The 27,170-nt window shown below is 39.9% G+C and overlaps 1 protein-coding gene across 4 annotated transcripts in view; it reads right to left on the bottom strand.

Annotated features, from left to right (window-relative positions):
• Window positions 1-27,170, bottom strand: part of herc4 (HECT and RLD domain containing E3 ubiquitin protein ligase 4) — a 41,087-nt gene that overhangs the window by 572 nt on the left and 13,345 nt on the right. For all 4 annotated transcript variants that reach the window (XM_079843620.1, XM_079843618.1, XM_079843617.1 and 1 more), the window contains exons 11-24: window positions 27,033-27,092; window positions 21,654-21,765; window positions 21,352-21,541; window positions 19,679-19,851; window positions 16,534-16,653; window positions 12,351-12,449; window positions 12,096-12,272; window positions 11,881-12,024; window positions 10,760-10,926; window positions 8,107-8,173; window positions 7,480-7,562; window positions 5,655-5,838; window positions 5,444-5,546; window positions 1-670 (exon numbers count right to left, since the gene is read on the bottom strand). The exon at window positions 1-670 is cut by the window's left edge and continues 572 nt beyond it. In XM_079843620.1, the coding sequence (XP_079699746.1) occupies window positions 462-670; window positions 5,444-5,546; window positions 5,655-5,838; window positions 7,480-7,562; window positions 8,107-8,173; window positions 10,760-10,926; window positions 11,881-12,024; window positions 12,096-12,272; window positions 12,351-12,449; window positions 16,534-16,653; window positions 19,679-19,851; window positions 21,352-21,541; window positions 21,654-21,765; window positions 27,033-27,092 (1,888 nt within the window). In that variant the 3' untranslated portion in view covers window positions 1-461. The remainder of the gene's footprint in view (window positions 671-5,443; window positions 5,547-5,654; window positions 5,839-7,479; window positions 7,563-8,106; window positions 8,174-10,759; window positions 10,927-11,880; window positions 12,025-12,095; window positions 12,273-12,350; window positions 12,450-16,533; window positions 16,654-19,678; window positions 19,852-21,351; window positions 21,542-21,653; window positions 21,766-27,032; window positions 27,093-27,170) is intronic.

The raw sequence follows: 27,170 nt of genomic DNA on the forward strand, positions 1-27,170 counted from the left end.
TTAAATCAAAACAAAGGGTTTTGTAGCGCAACTGGTAACACTGTACATAAGGTCATATACGCTAATATTAATAAATAATAGCATTTAATAATCTTAATGTAGTAATACACGTGTATTTGTTTATGAATGAATGAACGCTGTTGTTTATGAGGCTAATGTTAGCGTATAGAACCGTATTGTAAAGTGCTACAGGTTTAAAAAGAAGAAGAAAGTGCTTACTAGCACACACACACACCACCCAAACTTTGAGCGAGTAACAAAATACTGATATACAAACACTTTACATGTGTCCGCCCACTGGGATGCCGTATTTAGTGTCTTTATTATTGAAGTTGTAACTGAAGATTTATACAATGCAAATGTCTCTGCTAATTTCCAAAAGGAATCACACGAAGCATCGGGACCGCTCCTCAGACGAGGCTGAAGCCCTGGTTGTGTGAAGCGTGTGTTACCTGCGGACGTCAGACGAGGTTGAAGCCCTGGTTGTGTTCGATGGCCTGCAGGAGCTTCTGTCGGAGTGTGTCTTTGCTGCTGTATTTGGGCAGATCCAGCAGGTTGAAGCATGTGTGCGCTACAGGGAAGTACTGCTCTCCTCCAGCGGTGGGCTGGATCACTAACGCCAGGCTCTTCATTCCCATGATGGGGATCCGGTCGCTTCCCGTCAGGAACACTGGGGAAAATGACAGGGAGACGGTGTCAAAACATACACACACACACACACAATGATTGTGAAGGACATGTTCGTTAACCCTGTGGGATTACAAATTTATACATTGTTATATATAGGTTCCAATGTAATAGAATATAACTGAAAACATTATCTATATTTGCGTTTTACATTTTGAAGTAAACTTGAGGAAATTCTAAGGAGATTACGTAAGACCGTGTAAGTGTTTGAGACATTAAGTCTTTTGTCTTTATGCACTTCCTGACTATTTCGCATAACAAGCTCAGAGATCGCTCCCCTTGAAATGTATATAAAATACAATGTTCTACTGGCTTTAGTCAGACTTGGAACCTCAGCGGAAAGACAGCATGTTTTTTCTCAATAAAGAATCCTGCTGAAAAACCTATCCAAGTTCTCCTGGTCTCTACTTCAAGAAACAACAGAAGTTCACAACAACCCTTTGCTCTTCTGTGGCGTTGAAATGTACTGTACAATGTTATATATGTTCAATAATATTTTTGGATTATTATTTAGAAGTTTTAGGTGATTTTATAATACTGTACAATATTTATAAAAATTTTATGAGGTATTTTTCTCCCATTGAAAATAATACACAATTTCTTTCTAATATATTTTTACATTATTTTTCAATTAAAGTTGTATTATTCCATGTTAAATTAGAGACGTATGAAGGTATATTAGTGCCATCTGGTAGGAGTAAAAAAAAAAAAAAAAAGATGTAATACCCTGGTGTGACTTCTAGATTATAGGGCCCTATGAAATCAGTTTAATTTATTCCCAAATTCTGTTTAATCTTTTTTCCTACATTCCGGTTTTTTTTCCCGTTTAAATGTATTTGGACTCCATTTTAATGTTTAAATTAAATTTTTAGTAAGCAAAACAATAATTAATTGAAATAATGAAACTTACACAATTTAATAATTTATTAAAAGTTTAACAAAAAATGACATGTTTAGGGCCCTATGAAAAACGTTTTTTTCCCCATCCAATTCGGTTTTATTTTTACCAAATACTTTATTTTCTGGATTACATTATAATTGTTTAATGACATTTTAATAATCAAAAATCACGTATAAATCAATAAAATTCATAAAAACAATTACTATTATTTATTTTTTTTCCCACAAATTCTGTGTTGTGTATTTTCTGGTAATCAAATGAACATTAAAGACATACAACGTTAATTTAATTTAACTTTTAATCATGAAATGAAATTAAACAAATTTTTGTCAAACAACATGCTGCACAACGAGCGTTACTGTTAAAATTAAAACATGGAAGAAAACTTGTGATGTGATTATTCCTTAAAAAAATAAAGTTTTGATTAATATTTTATTATTATTAGTGTTAGTATTATTACATTGAGGCGCATCTAAATTCTACAGTACAACAGTAATATATTTCTGTCAAGTTTAACCGAACTTTTATTTTGACAGGTTGCTGTGAAGACCATCACCTTTGGGTCTCGGTGTGTTTGTGATGAGACAACATTTTTTTTTTCACATGAAATGGTAAAATGCTCATGAAGTGACTCTCAGAGCGGCTCGAAGATGAAGTTCATGTCCTCATATAGTACAGCTACTGAGGCTGAAAACACAGCAAGTGCTTGTGTGTGTGTGTGTGTGTGTGTGTGTGTGTGTGTGTGTGTGTGTGTGTGTGTGTGTGTGAGAGAGAGAGAAACCGCACGTGACCCATTCATCACAGACACGGGCAGAGCATCCAGAATTCATATGTAATAGTCTTTTTTGCAGTTTAATATTCACAGACACATCTATATCGTGATTTGATTTAAAGGGGCACTTCAGCGCTGGGAAGATTAATGTGTATTTAAACTGGGTCATTTATGTAGTAGAAATATGAAATTATTTTGGGTTATTTATATATTTTATATATTTATAAAGACAGAAAATTTATTTTTGTCTCATGTGGATGAATGCACTTGCTTCGCTGCACAACAAGGCCACTCCCAAAGCCACGGCTACTGGTTATCACTTGCCCACCGCGGCTCCGCCCCCACCATCATTTTGATATTCATAGTGATAAAATAATTTCGTTCAGTTAGAGAATAGACACTACAATTAAAAACTGAACGTATCTTTTCAATAAAGTGTGAGTGAGCCGAACGAAAGTCACGTCACAGACGCAGCAGGATCAGATCTCATTCATCATGAGAAGAGCTGAGCAGAGCTGAGGTAAGAGCGGCTGTCATTCTCAGCGCGTGTCCAGTCTGAGGCGTTATCAGATCGCATGTGGAAGATTAACTTTCATAAGAATTCTTTGAAAAGTTGAAACACTCACTTTGCTCTGCCCCGCTCCGTTATTAATGCCCGAGCCGAGCGCATTTACATTTTGTGAGTGAGATGCTCCGCCTGTGGGCGGGTTGATAACATGTAAACGAATGAGTTATAAAAAAATTCACCCCCCTCACAGTCGTCATGAAGGACAAAATTAGCCATACAGACCAAAAGCACAATGTGTTCCAGACTGTAAACATGTGTTCTTCTGCTGTAAAGTTGAGCATTTTAACATGAGCTCAATGAGATTCTGCTCCTTCTGGAGTCTGTCTCTAGTGGCCAGTCCATGAACTGCAGTTTAAGTCACTTCCGTATCAGCTTCAAGAGAAACTGCGGGAGGAGCCGCTTGATACCAGCCCAAAGTTCCTGGGGAAAGTTCCTGCGTTGGAAACGCGGCTTTAGACAATTCGTCTGGGCTGCAGTTGTGCTCGAGACGGTTTTCCTCTATTTAAAGGGTTAGTTCACCCAAAAATGAAAATTCTGTCATTAATTACTCACCCTCATGTCGTTCGACACCCGTCAGACCTCCGTTCATCTTCAGAACATAAATGAAGATATTTTAGTGTAAAGCTGATGCTGAGAAAGGCCTCCATTGGCATTCAGTACATTTACACTCACAAGACCCATAAAAGGCACTTAAAACATCGTTACAAAGTCCATCTCACTACAGTGGCTCTACAATAATTTTACGAAGCGACGACAATAGTTTTTGTGCGCAAAAAAAAATAAAAATAACAACTTTATTCAACCTCTTCTTGTCTTCCGTGTGTGTCTCCACGACGCATGCGCAAGAATATGATGCAGATCCAGCGTTCGGGAATCCATGAAATGCACACTTTAGTCCCATTTTGAGCACTACGCCGAGACCTAAAGCACGATCAATGTAGAATTCAACAGCTTAGACACGCGCGTCTTCCTCTGCTTGTAAACAAATTGCTTCTGGGTCATGTGTCCGAACGCCGGATCTGCGTCATATTCTCGCGCATGTGTCGTGGAGGCACACACGGAAGACAATAACAAAGTTGGATAAAGGCGTTATTTAGATTTTTTTTTGCGCACAAAAACTATTGTCGTCGCTTCGTAAAATGATTGTAGAGTCACTGTGGTGAGATGGACTTTGTAACAATGTTTTAAGTGCCTTTTATGCGTCTTGTGAGTACTGATGTACTGAATGCCAATGGAGGCCTATCTGAAGCCTTTCTCAGCATCAGATTTACACTAAAATATCTTAATTTGTGTTCTGAAGATGAACGGAGGTCTGACGGGTGTCCAACGACATGAGGGTGAGGAATTAATGACAGAATTTTCATTTTTGGGTGAACTAACCCTTTAACCTACAATAGTGGAAGACGACGCCCCTTTATGATCACGTCTTCACTCAGGTAGATCGCATGTTTTCTTGTGTGGCTGGATGGACAATAAATCACGGATGTCTGCATTCACCCAAACTTTTTTTATTGAAATCCAAACGGTGGCGTTGAAATACTGCAGATGCCCACATGTGCTAGAGGCAAGCTATTATTAGAGCGATCGGCAACTGTGTACACTACACACATGCAGGCGTTTCCACTCATGTAGTATGGACGGAGATCTTTTCTGAAGCGCCAGCGTGGACGAGGATCGTTTTCATTTTAACCCCTGAACTGTCACCCCCCTTTTTGAGAATACACATGAGAATACACAATCCAAACTTAAAGGGCTCTAATTCAAGAATGCTTTGGAATATAGACCTAAGTTTGGTCTTGTTTTAAAGCAGACACTCGGCAGATTATTGTTGAAAAGCAATTCAAAATATGAAATTATGAAAAAGTTATGGAAGTTTGAATTTACTGTAATTAAAACAAATACTGTACTACATGTTTTTTTATTTTATATAAAATATATATTTTTCAAAAATGTTATAAACTAAAATTACTATAACATAAAAGCCATATGTCTAACCAAGTTGTGTTCCAAATTTGAAGTTGATATCACAAAAATTAAAGTTCCCATGAGATGTTGTTTAGGCGCTGTACCAAAAATAGCCACCGGGTGTCGTCCACATTCCATTGATTGTTTTTTGATGCAATTTCCTGTCAAAATTTCACTTCCATCACAAAACAGTCACCAAATATGGAACCTTGAGACTCAGACCTTTCCGATGATATGTGTTTTGTCAAGATTAGAAAAGATTTTGATTATAAAGTAGTTAAAATAATTGTTGTAATATGAAACATGACACCGCCCACTAGGGGGAGGAGCCCGCCAGAAGAATTTAAAGTACCATTTCCATGGTAACACAACATCCAATTTCAAAACGGTTTTCACAGGATGAATTTTGAGTTCGTAAGCTTTCGAATGATACCCAATTTATGATAATTACTAAAATATATGATAGGAAAAAAAGGTGACGGTGACAGTTACGAGTAAGGCACTAGTGTGTGAGAGACTGTGTAAATCTAAACTCAGATGAATCACTTACGCAGGAACTGTTTCTTCTTCTCCAAAGGCAGCTCGTGAAACACTTCCCAGAATATCTTGATGTTGGGATGATCCGCCCAGTACTCGCCCTTATACTCTGTGCTCTGAGGATCAATACAGCGACAGGAACAAACCACAGGATCAAAACACTTCCAAACACACACACACTGTTGGTTCAAGCACACGATCAGCTGGTGCAAGTGAATGTTTACCTTCTCTAATTCCCTCCAGTCGTAATTGGTGTTTCCGATGACCATGGCCTGCAGTTCACTGGGCTGGAAAAGCTCTAGAACCTTCCCTCCACACACTTTGTGGAATCCAGCGTGGAAAGCACTGAACTGAGGAGCCACGGAGGTGTTGAATATATAATTAACGTAGGCGTGGACAAACTCCTGCCTGGTAAGGGTGGATAGGTTATTTAATATACATTAATCAAACTGTAAAAATAGAGCAACACTTTATTTCGATAGTCCAGTTTAACATTCCACTGACTGTAAGTAACTGCATGTCAACGTATTCTACTAGCTCTAACCTAACAGTCTACTAATACACTAAGAGAGTTAGCTGACATGCTGTTAGCAAAGCAGATTAGTTAGCAGAATGCCTAGTGGACTATCGAAATAAAGTGTAACCAAAAACACGGCTCAACAGGAATTCATATGTGAAATGATAGACTGCGTTTACACCGCAAGACGCACAGATCTGATCTCTTGACCATATCCGGTTGTTTTTGCCTGCCGGTTTATATTCACTTTAGGCACGACTGGCACCCGATATCTGTACTTACATTAATTACATATTTACATTTCCCGCCCATAATTCCCGTCCATCCATCCACTATCCATTCATCCACATCCATCCATCCTCCATCTACCATCCATCCATCCATCTACTATCCATCATCCATCCATCCACTATCCAGCCATCCTCCATCTACTATCCATCCATCCATCCATCTACTATCCATCCATCTACTATCCATCTACCATCCATCCATCCATCCACTATCCAGCCATCCTCCATCTACTATCCATCCATCCATCCATCCATCCACTATCCATCCATCCATCTACTATCCATCCATCCTCCATCTACTATCCATCCATCCATCTACTATCCATCCATCTACTATCCATCCATCTACTATCCATCTACCATCCATCCATCCATCCATCCATCCACTATCCAGCCATCCTCCATCTACTATCCATCCATCCATCCATCCACTATCCATCCATCCATCTACTATCCATCCATCCTCCATCTACTATCCATCCATCCATCCATCTACTATCCATCCATCTACTATCCATCCATCCTCCATCTACCATCCATCCATCCATCTACTATCCATCATCCATCCATCCACTATCCAGCCATCCTCCATCTACTATCCATCCATCCATCCATCCACTATCCATCCATCCATCTACTATCATCCATCTACTATCCATCCATCCTCCATCTACTATCCATCCATCCTCCATCTACTATCCATCCATCCATCCATCCACTATCCATCCATCCATCTACTATCCATCCATCTACTCTCCATCCATCCATCCATCCATCTACTATCCATCATCCATCCATCCACTATCCAGCCATCCATCCATCCACATCCATCCATCTACTATCAATCTACTATCCATTCATCCTCCATCTACTATCCATCCACAATCCATCCACCAACCATCCATCCATCCACTCATCCATCATCCATCCACATCCATCGACTATCCATCCATCCATCCATCCACTCATCCACATCCATCCATCTACTAAATATCCATCCATCCATCCATCCATCCATCCATCCATCCATCCATCCATCCACCTGGTGGCTGGGAGTTCAATGGGGAATCGGATATACGTGTTTAGAATCCAGATATCGGATATGCCTCTGATTTAAAAAATTGTGTTTACATGTGTTCAAATTCCGATCCGTGTCAGAAACCAGATTTTTTGTGCCAGTGTAAACGCAGCCAGTCACAATGACTGTGATGAGAGAATGTGAATATTGTGTTGCTGTAATACCTGTTGGATTTGTTGACGGTGATGTCCGTCCCGTTGGGTATCAGCTCTAACACCTCTGTGGCACCAAAGTTTTCCTCTGTGATCTGTAATTATAAAACGGCTGTATATGCATTTATTTTATTAATGAAGCACTTGTTTAATATGGAATTCCAAAGCTGCCAATATTAAAAATAAATAAATACATAAATAAATAAACAAATTAATGTAAAAAAGCAAAAATAAATATAAATAAATACACATAGAAAAGCAAAAAACAAATAATAAATAATTAAAACAAAAAAATTTAAACTAAAATAATTAAACTAAAATAAATAATTATTTATACATTAATTTCCTTATTTATGTATATATTTTTTTCCATATTTATTTATTTATTATTTTATTTATTTATACATTTATTCATTTCTATTTTTATTTATTTCCACATTTATTTATTTATACATTTATGTATTTCTACATTTATGTATTTCTACATTTATTAATTTCTACATTTATTTATTCCTACATTTATTTGTGCGTAGGGTAATGAGGAGGGCGTGGTATTTATTTATATTTAATATTGGCAGCTTTGGAATTCCATAGTTTAAAAGGACATTACATGCAAACAACAGTTTAACTTGTCCTTACTGTGAAATTCAGGCAGAAGGTTTCTTCCAAATCATCCTCTGTGTAATCCAGCAGCTGCTGAAGACTCCTGAAGATCCAGAGAAAAGCATCACATCTACACTAAAACATCTCCACATCCCCTGAAAGAGCTCAGATTATCACTTAACCCTATAAAGCCTGCTCTATCATATTTGATAAGCACATTTCTAAAGCCTCTAAATGACTCATTATAATTGATTATTGTTCCACCCCCATCCAGGCGTTTTGTACTGAACAACTCCTCAAACTAGGGCTAGGTAAGGACAAAATTTCATATCTCGATTTTCATGCCAGATATCTCGATATCGATACAATACGATATGACTACGTGTTCGGTGAAAACCAGAATCTGAATTAAAATGTGTTTGATTTAAGCCTACATTTCAAAAATTTGTGTCAGAAAATGTATTGTTTTTAAGCCTTTGGCACGTACGATCACACAGGTGTGATCAGTCTAGGCCCTGAGCGGATGATCAAGTGCATCACATGATCAAATGTTGAATTTAGCCAGAGACAGGCGCGCTCAGAGCTGTCATATATCACAACTTTTCAGTGTTTTCAACCACATACTGTTTAATTTTAGGTTTCAAACATATAAATTCACATAAGTACTAAAAAACAATACATTTAGAGTTTGTAAAATACACACTGATGTCTATGGAAGAGGTAATAATAATCCTTTCCATTATAATTCGACACGTTTTATTCATATCAGATACACATTGTGTAAGTAACTTCAATGTTTACTCTATTCTATTCCCAGTTCACCAGCCCCTTACCTTGAAGTATTTCGGGAGAAGTGGATGAATTCACGTGTTGTAAACATAAGGTGCGTTTACATGGAGCACTGTAATCGGTTTAAAAGTCCAATCCGAATAAAAATACTCCATATAAACACCTCAATCGGAATAAAAATGGCCAAACCGAATGAAATTGTAATGGGTTTGAGAGGGGTGGGATAAACCTTTTCATGAACTGATCAAACGAAAAATTCCACCATGTAAACGATCTGATCCGATTACTGTGAGTGCACGTCTTTCTGTGACGTGATATACAGCGCGCGCCTCCTCAACTGAAGAGCGCGCGCCGCGCTCACACCAGGCTAATGTTGACAAGAGAGGAAAGTTCATTTTTCTGAGGTATTAAACGTTTTATTTCGTAACATGTTATGAACATGATGTTTGAATAATGACAGACATAGCCTGGCTACAGCATCTCATCTCGACAGCGTTTGTGCTCGGCTTCAACTGCGCCTGACAGAATAATTTATTTTTCTGAGGTGATTCTTACACTTTACGACAAATAATAAATAGCTTTTATAAAACTGTACAAGTCCTGGTGGCCGCTGAGAGCTGCCATTTCAACGGGGAACATTCAAGCTGCTCTCCGTTTCTCGTTAGTTAAGTTAGCTATAAAAAAAAAATTCAACAACTGCTTCAAATTGGTTAAGTAACATTACCCCCAGTCTACTTTAATTACGTTTGTTAATATTTATACCTTTGTTATTATGGTATCTTTCCTTAATCATCTGACATATATATGTTTAGTACTACTAGTAATGATGCTGAGCACGTCTTGAATGCTTCATTCATGTTTCACCGTATATCCTATGTTTTTATTAATAATTTGAGTGCATTTTATTGTTAATTTTGTGTTTTTCAAAATAAATGAATTGAATTCATTTTTGATTCCGCATTCATCATTCACAGCTGTTGAAATAGCCATTGTATAGGACATAAATTAGGTTAAACTACTGCATGTCCGCCCACAGAATAGATCAATATAAAAATTACCAACACAGAACTATTGATCCACGATACGTAACGAATCTGAGGCGGCAGAAAAACTGTGCGTTTGTGTCACAAAAGGATTCCTACTGAAAGTCAGCACATGTGAACACCAGATCGGTTTAGATAACGTCGCATGTAAACAGTCCACCGAATCTTTCAATCAGAATGCTTTTAATCGAAACGACAAAGAAGTGCGCATGTAAACGTGGCTATAGAGGTTGTAAATCCAACAGATGCGATTCTCTGAACTGCGTCTGCGGCACAAACTAACACGGCGGCGCCCATCGCGCATACAGCTCAACTAACGCCATCGTTATAAAGGTGTTTAAACAACAATATACTTCCACTTGCATGTATTTGACAATCGGAATATCAGATATTTCATGCCATAGCTAACACATTTGTGAATATTCTGAATAAAAAAGGAAAAAAATGACAAAAGCAGATCATCATTCATTCAGCGCTGTTGCTGCTGCGGTGTGTCACGTGACAAGCAATGATGCGTCACCATGGAAACGCCGCCCCCCCTCTCACAATATAGTTCCCGCGCCCCTGGTAGAGTGTGCGCGCTGGCTTTAGCGGTGCATTCAAGGGCACTCGTAAAACTGATGTGTGTTGTGACTGCCAGAGTTGTATGCAGGGCGAGTGCGGAGAGGGGAATAATAATATCTTGAATAGTAATATCTTGAAAGTTCATATCTAGATACAGATACGATAACGATATATCGTTCAGCCCTACCTCAAACACACAAGTTTCAAGCATGTGTGTGTCACAGTACATCAAACACCTCAAACAGTCAAAGCGAGTTTGATTCTTCATGACACGAGCCAGTGAAAAGACGCACCTTCCCACATCAGGCATGAGCTCTTTCAGGTCCTCTAGCGTGGGCACTTTCTTCAGGAGTTTCTTGTACAGCGCTAGCGGGAAGTTCAGCTCCACTATAGTGAGGTTATAGATGGCCAGTCCACAAATGACTCCAATCAGGTGGAACAAGTCGATGTCTTCAAACGTCTGCAGGAGAGAGAGCTGACATGAGACTGACAGTTCCTCACAGCACACCAACTTCAGCACTAGCACATCTCATATTGCCCTGAGAGGTAGATATGCACGAAGAAAACTTTTATGATTAGATTTCCTAAGTATATTCTTGAGAACTTTTGAATGATGATTCTTCCAATCATGTTTTTGATCTTGTTTTCTTTAATTCATATATTACATATAAAGCGGATGTACTTTAATGAATGTGAGGGGACTTCTCATGTTTCCTAAAGTACTTTAAATCAATCCATCTATTCATCCATACTTTCCATCCATCCACTATCCATTCATCTACTATCATCCATCCATCCATCCATCCATCCATCCATCCATCCATCCATCCATCCATCCATCCATCCATCCATCCATCCATCTATCCATCTATCTATCTATCTATCTATCTATCTATCTATCTATCTATCTATCTATCTATCTATCCATCTTCTATCCATCTCGCCATCTATCATCTACTATCCATCCATCCATCAATCTATCTTCTATCTATCTAGCAATCTATCATCTACTATCCATCCATCCATCCATCCATCCATCCATCCATCTTCTACCCATCCATCTACTATCATCCATCCATTATCCATCCATCTACTATCCATCCATCTTCTATCTATCTATCCATCTACTATCCATCCATCCATCTTCTATCTATCTAGCCATCTATCATCTACTATCCATCCATCCATCTATCTTCTACTATCATCCATCCATTATCCATCCATCTTCTATCTTTCTAGCCATCTACTATCCATACATCCGTATTCTATCTATCTATCATCTACTATCCATCCATCCATCCATCCACTATCTATCACAAGAATAAAGGTGCACTGCGCACTGAGAACTTTAGTTTTTTTACAGCCTCTGAATAAATGTTATTCTCAAAGGACATTGCATGCTTTCTTACTATACCTTGTGAGCGAACCAGATGAGTCTGGACTCCTCGTAGTATCTAAACATGCCATATTTAGGGTCTAAGAGTTCTTTCATGATGAGCAGGAAGAACTCTTTCCTCACGCCGCCAGCATCCACGGCCTCCTCTCCCACAAAGATCACCTGCAGAATAATAGGATTAAAAAACGCAGAAGCGGCAACGAAGATGCACATATTAAAGAAAACTTGTTTACCTTGAGTGGCTTCTTGTAATCAACGTTTTTGGACTTCCTCAGCACCTCCATGGAGTCTCCGACCACGTTATCTCGGCGTACAATGAGGATGAGGCAGGGGTTTACTGACTCTGCTGCTCCTCCACCAGACAGGAAGAGCGAGTGCAAGTTCTGTCTCTGAGCCTGGTCCACGGCTATCTGATCACAAACAGCACTGTGAGCGCACGAGTAAAGCATGAGGATGTCAGAGCTTCAGATGGGGCAGAGCTCGCTCACCTGCATCTGGATCACAGCATCCGTCTGGAGCAGCGTCGTCTTCGCTTGAGCGTCAAAAACAAACGGGTATTTGCACAAGATGACCTGAGAGTCCATGACCTGTTCAAGACAGACGGGAGACAGAGAGTGGGACTATGATTTGAGGTTAAAGGAAAGTGTATATTTATCTAGCAGTAACAAACCAAAATAATAGAGACGTTTCAAACACAACCTAATTCTGTTGGGTGCAGGAATTACACACGTCACCTTAAAGGGGGGGTGAAATGCGGTTTCATGCATACTGAGATTTTTACACTGTTAAAGACTTGGATTCCCATGCTAAATATGGGCAAAGTTTGATGGAGTATTTCTGCGCCAAAAATACTCCTTCCGGTTTCGGAAAGTTTTTTTCGAGTATGGGTATGTGTGACGTCAGATGGGGCGGATTGTCCTTGTACGTACGGGCTCTTCTCCCGGTAGGGCACGCGCGACTAGAGCGAGAGAGCAAATGCATGCCCATTATAGCGCTGTGCTCGGCTTTAGGGAAGCTGGCTCCGCTGCAGTCATAGGACTAGGGTTGGGTACCGAAATCCGGTTCCAATATGGCACCGGTACTTATATAACCGGTATGTACCGGACCGAATCAGAACGCAGATTTCGGTTCCTCATTTCGGTGCCAAAATTCAAACGTGCTTTCGGGTGCTTTGGCTGAGCCAGAGACAGACGCTCAGCGCTGGTCACATCACAACTCATGACAACTATTCAGTGTTTTCAACCACATCATGTTTATTTCAGGTTTCAGACATTTAAATGCTCATAAGTAGGCTACTAGCAAAAAACACACTGATGTCTATGAAAGCGGCTATGACAATCCTTTCAGGCGGTTATAATTTGACTAACGTTACATGTTTTATTCACATCAGATACATGCACATTAAATAGTAGCTATATCGTTTACTCTATTCTTCTTCCAGTTCACTGGTCACTTACTTTCATGTATTTTGTAAGACGAGAATGAACTCAAGTGTTGTAAATCCGACAGATCCGATTCTGAGGCGCAAACTAACATGGCGCCGCCCATTGCGCTTTATAGATCAACTAACACACATTCACTCACACATTTGAACATCAGATAGTTCGTGACACAGTTAAGAAGTTTGTGAATATTTTGAATAAAAAGAAAAAACGAAATAAACCTGATACAGCTGAGCTGTCAGCGCTAATGCGGCTGCTGTGTGTCATGTGATAAACATGACGCGTCGTCATGGAAACATTAAGGCGATGCGTTCTAAAATATTTAGCCAGAGAAAATGATCATATTTCAAAATAAAGCTGAAGCTCGAAGCTGGTTAGTAGCAGACCGAGAATACAGACTAGGCTAACTGCTGTTATTACTGTAACTGTTATTTAGAGTTATATTAGGCTTGTTGTAGTTGGGTTAGGTGGCTATTAGGTTTTACTGTGAATTTGTAAATAAGTCAATTGTGTTTTGTATTTATTTATATACATACATTTAAGTATATATTAAACTTTTAATAAATGGTTCAATTTAAATAAATAAATAAAAAGCCATTTAATGTTATCCACCTCGTTTTGTGGCCATTTAAAAAAAAAAAAAAGTATAGGTTCAGGCACCGGAACCGTTTTAAAAGTATCGGTTTGGCACCGTTTAGGCACCGGAACCGTTTTAAAAGTATCGGTTTGGCACCGTTTAGGCACCGGAACCGTTTTAAAAGTATCGGTTTGGCACCGTTTAGGCACCGGAACCGTTTTAAAAGTATCGGTTCAGGCACCGTTTAGGCACCGGAACCGTTTTAAAAGTATCGGTTTGGCACCGTTTAGGCACCGGAACCGTTTAAAAAGTATCGGTTTGGCACCGTTTAGGCACCGGAACCGTTTTAAAAGTATCGGTTTGGCACCGTTTAGGCACCGGAACCGTTTTAAAAGTATCGGTTCAGGCACCGTTTAGGCACCGGGACCGTTTTAAAAGTATCGGTTCAGGCACCGTTTAGGCACCGGAACCGTTTTAAAAGTATCGGTTCAGGCACCGGAACCGTTTTAAAAGTATCGGTTTGGCACCGGAATCGAAAAAAACCCAAACGATACCCAACCCTACATAGGACGTCACGAAATCAACAATGTCAACAAAGAAGTGTGTTTTTGGTTGTCCGGGAAACCCAAGACAATCCTGTAGAGCTTCCCAAAGAACCCAGCATTAATGGGACCCCTGCATTTCGGCGACGATCGTTTTATAAACAAGGCCCAGTTCAACTCTGGATTTGTAGCTCGTCTAGGGCTGAAAGATGGAGCTGTTCCAGCGATTGAGGTTGGAAGCAGGCGGTGAGTAAAACTGCTTCAAATGTCTTTGTGTTGTTAGTTCATTCAAATGCGCTACTATTCCATTGTTTTTCTATGTAAACACTAGGGATGGGACGAAATATCGTTTGACAAAATATTGCGATACAAAACGTGACGAAACGCATCGAGGTCGAAAAAAATGGATCGCGAAATAAAGATAGATGGCACTGCTGCATGATTTGCGTAGTATATAAATAATTTAGTGTATTATATGTGTGTGTATGTATATGGGGCAGACATACAGTCTATGGTGGCAGGCTGGCAGCACCAGCTGCTGATCAAGCTGGGTAAAAAAACTAAATGAAAAAAATATATATCCGGGGAATGGTGCGGTACGTCGTCGCGTCAAGACAGCGCATGTTGCAACAACAACACTGCAGCGAGCTAACAAATATTAGCATTAGCACCAACTGCCTTGCCCCCAAACAGCCGACCATGGAGTCAAATGAGGTCGAAATTGAGGACGCTCCGCCTGGATACAAGTCATATGTCTGGCAGTATTTTGGCTTTCTCATTAAAAAAGACAAAGACGGCAATAGAGTAACTGACAAGACTAAGACTGTGTGTAAGCTATGCCATGCTGTCATTCCGTACACCACATCCAACACATCAAACATGAACCACCACCTTTAACATCACCATAAAAATGTGAAAACGACCCTGGAGAAAACGAGCCTACCGAAGGGAAAGCGGACCATGAAACAAGCGCTGACACCAACTCTACCTCCGTCAAGTCCGCGTGCAAAACAGATAACCAGGCTCATTGGCGAATTCATAGTGGACTATATGGCTCCATTTAACATGGTAGAGAACAGAAAATTCATCCAAATGTTCAATGTGCTGGAGCCCAAGTTTAAGATGCCATGTCGAGGACATTTTTCAGAGAAGGTAATCCCGGAAATTTACAATGAAACCAAAAAAAGCGTGAAAGAGTATCTAAAAAATGCCGACTGTGTCGCCCTGACCACCGACAGCTGGACCTCGCGTGCAACACAGAGTTATATAACCATCACGGCACGGTATTTTCTTCTTTTTTGATATCGTATCGTGACGTATCGTATCGTATCGTAACCCTGGCATATCGAGGTGCATCGTATCGTGAGTTTAAGTGTATCGTCCCATCCCTAGTAAACACGCACTAGTCTGACTTCCAAAACCGTTACGCTTGCTACTGCTAACATTAAATCGCATACAATAGTCCATAAATCAAATTATGTCCTCATAAACCATGAGTAAACACACACAAATGATGTAAAACTCACGCATGACAAGCCGCTATAAGCAGGTAACAATTATAAGTTATATGTTTTACAGACGTCCTGCTGTAGTCGTCGTTGCTGCTTCTCCTGTTAAATTTTAGCCTCTAGATCTGATTCTGGATCATATATGTATGGCTAAATCCGATTGATCTCCATGGTTTATTTAGGATAAAGTTTTTTCCACGTTTAAGGATGTCACAGCTTTCTCAACGCAATCGCTGCGCGTGCTCGTGATTCCTTAGCTCCGCCCACACGATACGCCTCCAGCTGCTCGTTTCTTTCCGGAAAGACTCGGTACAGCGTATCTTTCTTTTATAAATATAATAAAACTAAAGACTTTTCGGAGATATGAAGAATGCAGTACTACTCTATAGGCACTCAAGACTGAAACTGAATGTTTCACCCCCCCTTTAAAGTCATTGTAAATGATCATAAGGCAGTCGTGGCCGTGATGGTTAGAGAGTCTGACTGGTAACTCGAAGGTTGCATGTTCGATTCTCAATACTGGCAGGAAATGACCTTGAGCAAAGCACCCAATCGTGTAATTCAGGAGTGTAAAATGATGCCTCTGAACGATGCAGACTCACCAAAGAGAACATCTGCTGCTGAAACCAGGTGACATAATCATTCCTGATGTCAATGAGCTCATCCAGCTCATGAATGTAGAACTTGTCATACTGGATGATCTGGCCAGCACGCTCATTAACCTGCAACACGATAAGAAGAATACGATATTAGCGAATTACAATATGGTTCCATTAGTTAACTTAGTGTACATTCACCAGCAAGAATGAGAAGTACTTCTCATTGTCAGTTCATGTTAAAGGCACGAAAGCCCGGTTTCGCAGACAAAGACTTAGATCAAGCCAGGATTAGACCTAAATTCAATTAGGCCTTTTTAAACTTTAGCTTTTATAAATGTGACTTCATTATTGGTGTGTGTGCATCCTGAGAAAAAACAATGGCACTGACATATTTTAAGTAGGGCTGTCAAAAGATTAATCGCGATTAATCGCATCCAAAAGTTTGTGTTTACATAATATATGTGTGTGTGTACTCTGTTAATTATTATTTATATATAAATACACACACATTCATGTATATATTTAAGAAATATTTGCATGTATATACATTTATATAATCTATAATATATATAAATATAAATGTTTTATATATAAAAATAATATTTTTTTCTTAAATATATTTTTCTTTTCGCTGCTGAAAGAACAAAAACAGTCCATATTGCTTCTAAAATGTAAGTGTCTTAATGGTAATTAATTGTTTATGGAACTGGCGTATGAAATCAGTGTCATTTTCAGTCGTGATGGTATTCAGGAAAACAACACTCTTGTTAGTGTGATGTTGCTTAACTGTATCATATGTTATAAATATAAAAACTACACAATTTTAACTGTGTATGTTAACTGAGTTTCTTTGTAAGAGCGGCGCTCATTTGTTTTCGATTTTCTCCTCGAGAGGCTGCGCGAGCCTCAACAGCAGAACATTGTTAACGTCAGCTCGTTTTATATTATTATTCTTTATCGATCTCCACTTACACTGAATGCAGAATCATTATTGCACTTTGGTGATTCCCTAGTTATTTTATGTTTTGACGTTTTACTCAGGATACTTGTCCGTCGGGCAAGTAAAATTCTTTTTCACTTGCCCCTTCAAAAAATCCACTAGTCCCGGACAAGCGTTAATGTCGAGCCCTGCAATGTTATTTTGAATTTGATTACTTTGTTTTTTTTTTAATTCAGTTTATTTACCTGAATACTGTTAGACCTACCTGAAAAAATAAAGCAGTCTATTTAATTTGTATCTTTATTCTATTGTATTTATTTGTGCTAATAGTCATTTGTTTATTTGTTCTTATTTTATTACTGTTTACTCGTCTTTCAATTTGAAATCAAGCTTGCTTGTGCTGCATGTAAGCTATTGCAACACAATTAGTTAGCAAATATTTGTGAGATCATTGTAATGGTAATTGATCAACGTTTATATATGAGAAAAACCTTAAAAGCTTTATCATATAAAGTGATCTCTTCAGAAGAAAATTAATTGCCTAGACTACAATAGACAGACAAAAAAATAAATGATATTAAAAATATCTATTTGACAGTATATGCAGCATTTTTTCCCTGTGGTATCGAAAATCGATACTTTTTTAGGTATCGTATTGAAGGTAGAAATTCCAGTATCGTGACAACACTAGACAGAATAAAAGTCCACTGCTCTCGAGCCGTGTTTCGTACTCATCTCTCATTAGCAATCGCTCCAGCGGCCTCATTCCACTCCGCTTCATACTACAGTAACGTTCAAACATCTTTAATACATTAGCTCATCCATGAACATGATTTCTGCCCGAGTCCTGTTCATCCTTGTAAATCCAGGCGTCATCAAGCTACGACTTTGTTTTGTATTAACGACCTCTAGCGGTGAAAATTACATATTGTGCCTTTAAAGGAACACGCCAGGATTTTTGAGAAAAGGCTAAGTTTCCGTCTCCCCTAGAGTTAAGGCCCGGGTATACTTCACTTACCGCGCCCGGACGCGTCACAAAGTCTTTCAAAGTATACTACACAACGGATGCGCGCGGAGGATCGCGTTCGACACATGCGCAGTAAAAAAGTGTCTATGCTCTACCAGACATCGGAGGGCAGCACTGAGTCCTGTCATCAAAGGGACATTTGCTGGGCATGATCGGAGAAGAACTGTAGTGGATCCACCATTGCAACATAGTTTGGAAGAAACACTGAAGAATCAAAAATTCTCTCTTTTTTTTCAAGCGTGTTGTTTTTAAACCGGTCTTTGCACACTCTTCTTCGACGGCTGAACACTGTGCTCAATACTGTGTGTATTGCCACCTAGTGGACTCTTCTGTACTGCTGGCGCATGCGCTGTTGCACGCGGACCGTCCGCGCGGTCTCAAAATTTGGGCTGCGCGCGGACGGGGTGTGCGGCCGGCCGCGAGCCCTCCGAATGACGAAAATTACGTCATGCGGGCGGTGCACGAACGCGGACGGCCGAAGTATACCCGGGCCTTTAAACGGTTGAGTTTTACCGTTTTCAAATCCATTCAGCCGATCTCCGGGTCTGGCGGTAGCACTTTTAGCATAGCTTAGCATAGATCATTGAATCTGATTAGACCGTTAGCATCCTGCTCAAAAATGACCAAAGAGTTTCGATATTTTTCCTATTTAAAACTTGACTCTTCTGTAGTTACATCGTGTACGAAGACCAACGGAAAATGAAAAGTTGCGATCTTCTGGGCCGATATGTCAAGGAACTATACTCTCATTCCTGCGTAATAATCAAGGAACTTTGAGCCGCCCCATGAGTGCAGCAGAGCAATGATATTACACAGCGCCTGAAAATATGCTAACTTCCTTTTAGCTTCCTTCCTTTTTTCCTTCCTGCATATTCCTTTTTAATATGCAATAACCTTTTTTCCAGGCTTCTGATTGGCCAACATGGCTTTACGGTTAGGGTTATATTGCCACCTGTTGGTTTGGCATGCTCTTGACAGCGCGTTTTGTGTTTTCATGTGGATGTGATTTTATTTTTAACGGAAGAGGGAAAAACTCTATAAAAATACCTGTGTACGTGTGGACTAGGCCTTAGGCATGCCATTTTTAAAATGATTTGGTACACACTAATTCCCATTTTTGTATTTAGGACACACAAAACATATCCAAATTGGGCCAGTGTCTGTTCAACTGTGGTGCTCACCGAGTGGAGGATCTCCAGGAGTTTGAGCGAGGTGTGCAGGAAGCAGGTGAAGATCCTCTGTTCAGAAAGGGGGATTCCCAGTTTCTGCAGTCGCAGCAGATACACCACCACCTCCTTATAGAGCTCCACCAGCCTCTGGAAGACCGATGGATCAAACCTGGACCACCAGTTACCTTAAAAAAAAACAATGGTTGATTCTAAATGTAGGCAAAAAACTAGGGGTGCTCCGATTGATCGGCAACCGATCTCGATCGGTCGATAATCGCTTTGGGATGATTGATCGGCGGTCTTCAAAAAGGCCGATCTCATGAGCCGATCGCATGCTGACGACACATAAACCCGCACCTGCCGTGAGAGCGAGGGCATGACATGCAGCGACACCGTCTCATTCTCTTTCCAGCGCGGGTAAAATAATTATAATGCTGAAGGTGAGGTACAATTCATATTTCTATATTAAATAACTTACGCAGTCATTTGAAAACTTTCTGTGGGATTTAAGTTCACAAACAGCGCGCGTGAATCACCGCGTGCTCTCTCTCTCTCTCTCTCTCTCTCTCTCTCTCTCTCTCAATGCTCAAATGGCTTCACATCAGCTCATCGCATCTGCACTAAAATCGAGCTGCTCAGTTGACACAGGATTTGCCACTTTGCACAATCGAGGCAGTGTCGCATCGTCACTAAAGTTTATCATTTGCATTTATTTTTAAGTCTTGCCAGTGTTCAAACTGCTCAGCACTCGCATGCACGGTCTGGAGACACACACACACACACACACATATACACAGGCCATCTCACAAAAAGCTTGCGAGTACAAATTGCACTGAAATGGTCAGATACACACACATGTATGTACTAAATTACCGTTTTGACGAGAATGCACGTAAACCCCGTCGTGACTCGCGAGTAAACGTTTGTGCAACTGCATGTAACCGTATCTGTGTTCACTCTTAAAGTGACAGCTGTCGAATAAACTGCTGCTGTCTCTGAGTTTCTCTTTGTCTTGTGTTGTTTGATGAACCTTTATGACACTCACTGCTCTTGAATGACTAACTTTTGCAACCTTAAGTGTAAGGATTAATCTAATTTAATTTATTCAGGGAAGACCAATATTAATTTACATTTGATTTCTTATTAAATGTCTTTAGTATTTCTTACCTCAATACTAATGTTAGACCTACCTGAAATTTTTTTTTTAAAAACAAAAATGCACTGCATGATCAAATATTTAAGTGAGATAGTTATATACATTTATTATATACATTTATTTGGGAAAGATGGCCTACAGTAGCCTTAAGTTATCTCATTTTCTAAAATAAACACTTGGTGGTTCTTCAAGATCTTGACTCAGTTAATTTAGAGTTAGTTTCATTTCTACAAATGGTGCAAACTCTGCAAGATTATAGATAAAAGATTGCCATTCCCCTGCCATTCTGTGATCGGCAGTGATCGGCAATCGGCAGATCATGATCTTGGTGATCGGCCCCAAAAATGCTGATCGGAGCATCTCTACAAAAAACACGCATGTAATCTATCCATTTTTTTGTGATAGATTTGTGAGCTGTAAAATGTTTGGTAATTACTGATTTTGGACCAGAAAAATATTGTTCAGAGTTTTACAAGAGTCGGGACGAAGCCCAACAAACAAATGTCGTCTTATAGTGAATGGGACGTACCAAGCACTTTGATGGGGGTGTCTTTCAGGGTTACGACGGCCTTGGCGAAAGGAATGGTGAGGGTGGTGTAGTTGCTGGGATTGTTGAGGAGCGGACACTCGGGCAGCGTGAGGTAGAGTCTCAGAGCCTCGATGTCTGGAGGAGAACTGCTCAATCTGGGGAGGAGATGCTTCTCCAAACTAGCAGCTATCTGGATGAGGATAACACATGCACTGGTTACAACAGGAATGACGGGCACTTGTAGGAGTCTTTTGAAAATGGCACTACATGGGTTTCATTCATGCTGGAAACAAGAGACTCACAATTTGTGAGATTTGTAGGTAATCAGGCTGGATGAGCCTGTGGTAGAGCAGACGGGCAGTGTTAATGTCCACACCTGAGCACTTACTGCTAGTGCTGTAGTGATCCGGACTACTGCAAAACACAACACTCATTAGAGAAACGATCATCAGCTCATTATAGTGCATGTACACTGGACACAATGGGCCTCATTCATGAAACACGAGCAGAACTCATTTGTGTAAATCATTCGTAAAGCCACTTGTACATTTTCGGGTTCACCGTTATGATGCGTTTAGGGTTGGGAACCGAGAACCGGTTCTTATGCAGAACCGAAACTGATTTTTGAAAAATACCAGAACCGTGCGAAGTGTCGGTTCCGAAAACGGTTCTGGTGCAATGTGTGTGCAAAGCGCTGTAAGCGTAACCTTTAATAGCGAGTGGCAGCCAGTGTTGCCAACTCCGGCTACTTAAACACTGTTGCCGCGGGCTGTGTTTCATGTCCGCGGGTTGATTTATGTGATATTTAGCCTCGGAAATGCGAATTTTACCGGAGAAGCCCCCCTGAAACGCAATTGGGCTTGTTTTGGGCTAGTTTTGAGTAGCAATTGTGCGGGTTTTGTTGTGATAACCTGGCAACCCTGGCTCATCTCATCATGAATATTAATTACGTTGCCTGCCGCTTCCAGGAGTGCAACGCAGTTCAGCTTCAGCACTGAAAGCCCTCGCGCTACACATTTACGGTTTTGCGTCAGATATTTTCTCGTTGACCACCAGCATGGCGAAGAGAAAGTCACAAGTATGGATTAATTTCCAAAGAATGAATGATAATGAAGCAAAATGTAACACATGTGAAAAGTTAATAACATGCAAAGGAGGCTGAACTAACAATTTGACAAAACATTTGCTACAGCACAGAGTGCCACAGGGCTTATACCAGATTTGTAGTGAATATATATATTTGTCAACCGTTGAGTCACCATGGTTAAGGTAAGCGTTTAGGCACAATTACCTTTGTAATGCTGAATTGCAATTTATTTTTTACAAGTTCACTGAATAACTGAATTACTATTAAATTAATATAAAACTTATTAATAAATATAACTAATAAATATAATTTAAAACTTGGTTTTATTCAGAGACAGAGAGATAAAATGTAATAAGACAATTTCAGAGGTGTTCATTTGAAAAAAAAAGTGTTGCAAGAATGGCTTAATTAATACTGTAATATATGTACAGTACAGGACTTTTTTGACATTGCCAACCTGTAAATTAATTTTAGAGCAAGTAATAAACACAAAATGGATTGTTTGAGTTGCATATTGTGCCTTTTTCCTTTACCACTATTTGTTTAATAATTTTAATGGAACCGGAATCGTTAGGCGGAACCGGAACCGGAAAATCGCGATTCCCAACTCTAGCTGCGTTCACACCAAACGCAAATTGAGTGTCAAAATCGCGTCTACCGCGTCTAGTTTCACGCGCAAACTTTTTTGAATGCATTCACGCGTCCGCGGCGAATTGGACGCGCCTAGAAATCGAGCGCTGGAAGTGAAATTGACGCGCGTTCAAGGCACTCAAGGAGAAATATGTCATAAAACACCTCTGCCTCTTTTCATTTTCATTAAACCTGTATATTAAACATTAATAGCCACACAAATGTAGTCCAGGCAACTCCTACATTATCTTCACTGCATGTATATTTAAATATCCTTAAAATATAAAGTTATGAAACTTCTCTTTGCCCTCAGTCAAAACGATTTGGCAGACAACAAATTATAGATTCATGAGAGCAAAGATCGGCCGTTTGATCCACACAAGATGAACCACAACAGGACATCAGAGCCAGCGGCAGACGGCAGAAGGACTGGCCGAGGAAAGGCTGCTCTCGCCGGGGTTAATGAGCGCCTGGTGATCGCCTGGATCTCACAACTCAAAAACACAAGATAATTTTTTTAAATAGGCGCTCTCTTTATAAATAAACCACAGATTTGAGCTTTAAGCAACTACATTCTCACCTGAAAAAGTCTTAAAACTACATTTTGTGACACAATAGAACTATTTTTAAATTATGCAGGGTTTCTCATGACGTCACTTTACCACGTGACCGCAGCGAGCAGGCTCCTGATTGGTTAACGCGGCGCGAATTGACGCCAAAGTTCAAATTTTTCAACTCGGGCGTTAGACACGAATTCGCTTCAAACGCGTGAATGCACAAAAGCACCAGTCGCGTGTAACGCGCGTATCGCACAAGACGCTCAATTCACGTCCACCGCGCAGCGCGAAACACGCGTTCCACGCCGCGGGACCTCCAGACGCGCGTCAACGCGCCTTTCCATTGACTTAACATTGAAATCACTCGCGCCAGACGCTCTATTCGCGTTTGGTGTGAACGCAGCATTAGACACGAAACCGGTGTGGCGCACAGCTGGCACTCATTACCACACACGCCACTGGCCTCGCCCCGTTCTCACAGTCACTCGGCCTCGCTGCTTGCCACTTTTGCATTTTCAAAATGTTAGTTGGTACCAGTTGAAGTCGAGACGAGCTCATTCGAGTCCATGTCAAAACTGAGTTCAGAGAAAACCCAAAAACAACATGAGAACTCAATGTGATTACCTTTATAGTTACGGAGGGCGTGCACAAGAGTGACTGCCGAAAAATGGCTGCCTTTCTAATGCAAATATGTGAATGTGCCGGAGGGAGAGAGGGCGTTCTGTCAGACATTTTTGGGGGAGATGCTCAGTGTTGAAACTTATCTGTATTCATTTTATAATTTAATTAAACGAGATTTGGTTTTCTCTGTGACACTTTTTTAACAGTAAATATATACATAATAAGCCAAATAATGTAGCAATGTGACTTTCTGGAAGATCAACCTCCCACAGGAGCTGCTGATTCAGTTCTACTCGGCTGTCATTGAGTCTATCTTATGCACTTCCATCACTGTCTGGTTTGGTTCAGCTACCAAATCTGACATCCGGAGACTACAACGCACAATCCGGACTGCAGAAAGGATTATTGGTGCCCGCCTACCAACCCTACAGGACCTGTACTCTTCCAGAGTGAGGAAGAGAGCAGGGAAAATCATCACAGACTCAGACTCAGGTTGTTCTGTTTGAACTGTTACCATCAGGACGGCGACTCCGATCTCTGGCCACTAGAACATCTAGGCACAGGAACAGTATCTTCCCACAGGCCATTTCCCTCTTGAACAGTTAAAATACAAAATACGGAGTCAGCGTTAGGTCTCAAGTCATGCACAGTTGCGCCAAAAAAAACACCATCATTGGAAGTGTCATTCAAACATCAATTTAAAGAAATATTAACATGCAGTAATAATAATTTTGAATGGGACTCCAGTGGACTCCTAATTCCAAATCCTAATATGTTTGAGTACGAGTCAATAACAAGTCACAATGCGCACAAGTCCATGACAAGACCAAGACCATTAAAATATGGTCTCAAGGCAGAGTCTCGAGTACTACAACACTGGTTGGTTGGTACTAAAGAAATGTACTTCTGCTTCCTACCCCGTGTAAATGGTGCATAAAACATTTGAACGTTCTGTGAACTAATCAAGGCAAACTGATGACATTGCATTTTGATGCACTATGTACCATAATAATATTTCATGAGTTTATTTACCCTGCTTTTTTTTTTTTTAACTGTTTAACTTTGGGTAAAAAGTGATGAGTGCTGCCTATTAGCCAATCACAGTGGAGGAGGGGCGGCATCCGATTTTAAAATTTCGGATCCGATTTGAGCTCTGGATGCATTGAAATATTTGAACTTCTGCGGCTAGAGCTTATGCGATCAGCCGACCGGATGTGATGTATTCTAATTAGGGCTGTCAAAAGATGAATCGCGATTAATCGCATCCAAAATAAAAGTTTGTGTTTACATAATAAATGTGTGTGTGTACTCTGTTAATTATTATTTCTATATAAATACACACACATTCATGTATATATTTAAGAAATATTTGCATGTATATACTGTATATACATTTATATGATCTAATATATATATAAATATAAATGTTTTATATATAAAAATAATATTTTTTTCTTAAATATATACATGCTTGTGTGTGTATTTATATATAAATAATAATTAACAGAGTACACACACATATATTATGTAAACACAAACTTTTATTTTGGATGCGATTAATCTTTTGACAGCCCTAATTCTAATCAAAACTATGAGCGCAAAGTTAAAATTACCGATATTTTAACACTTTAACGTTATTCTGTAAACACCATTTCTGGTGGTTATAAATAATTTTGGCAGAAATTATTATTTTATAATTATTAAATCAATATTTATGTTTTTATTTTAGATGTATTGAGGGTCATTTATTTTGTGTGGATATATTCATCCATGTATTACATTCATTCTAATCATTATTTTTACCATGGTGAAAGCCGAGAGTAACGGTTGCTTCAACGGTTTTCACTGCGTGAGAACGTGTGTGTGGTGAGAGAGTGCAACTTGTCGGACCTAGCAACAGTAACTAAAGGGGGCGGGTCTTTGCGAACGGTCAATTTCAAAGTTCTGTGCGACTGCCGCTACGGGCCAAAATGTGTATGCGAATGTCATATGCAGTGGAAAGGCGGGTTAATTATGAACGAGCCTGCACGCGCTCCCTATTGTTGTGAACTTCTGTTGTTTCTTGAAGTAGAGACCAGGAGACGTTGGGATCAAAACAGAAGTGATTCTTTTAATGAGAACTCTCTGTGCTGCAGGTCGTCCGAAAACAGTCTGATTTAACAGTACAAAATAATGCAATTTATCTACATTTCAGGGGGAAGGATTGAACAGCAGAGGAGACGACATTCAAACAAAGGAATGCATATGTTGTGTAGGTAAAGGACACACCCTACTATGAAATCCCTACCAGTCCCATTAAATCAACATAACGATTCGCATGCTTATACTGGCCAGGAACTCCAATTCCAAGAGCCATCCCAGAGCCATTAAAGACAAAAGGGGCAACGTCTGTGCTCCGATCTGGAGCTGATCTGACTAATTTAAAACACAATAGAGAAAACAGGTCTGGCAGGAAAGGAGACTAGAGCTAGAGCCTCTGAAATCAGTAAAACAGGTCTGGAAGATTTGCACAGCAGACTAATTAATCTGATATCATCATTTTTACCTAAAATGCTAAATGCAATGTACTTTCTAAAATTTGTAATCCCACACTATTTACGAATGTTTGGAATTCATTCAATATACACGTTTGACTACTGAATCCGCGGCATACGAAGCGTTTGTGAATCCGGAGGAGAGTTTTCGTAAAGGTCCATGTTACGTGCAAATCTCCGAATTTGCTTGTATACTTACGAAAGTTTCATGAATGAGGCCTGATGTGTTTTGAATGTATAACATCTGGTTACCTTCCAGACAGAAAACTTCCATTGAGACAACTCGCTGAAGAGAACACAAGATCAATCTCACTGCAAGAGACAGCAAAGACACATCACATCATTGTCTGATGTTCAGACCATGATGAAGTTAAGGCTAGATCATCATTT

This window comes from Gobio gobio (assembly GCF_949357685.1).
Source record: "Gobio gobio genome assembly, chromosome: 18".
Taxonomy (NCBI): Eukaryota; Metazoa; Chordata; class Actinopteri; order Cypriniformes; family Gobionidae; genus Gobio; species Gobio gobio.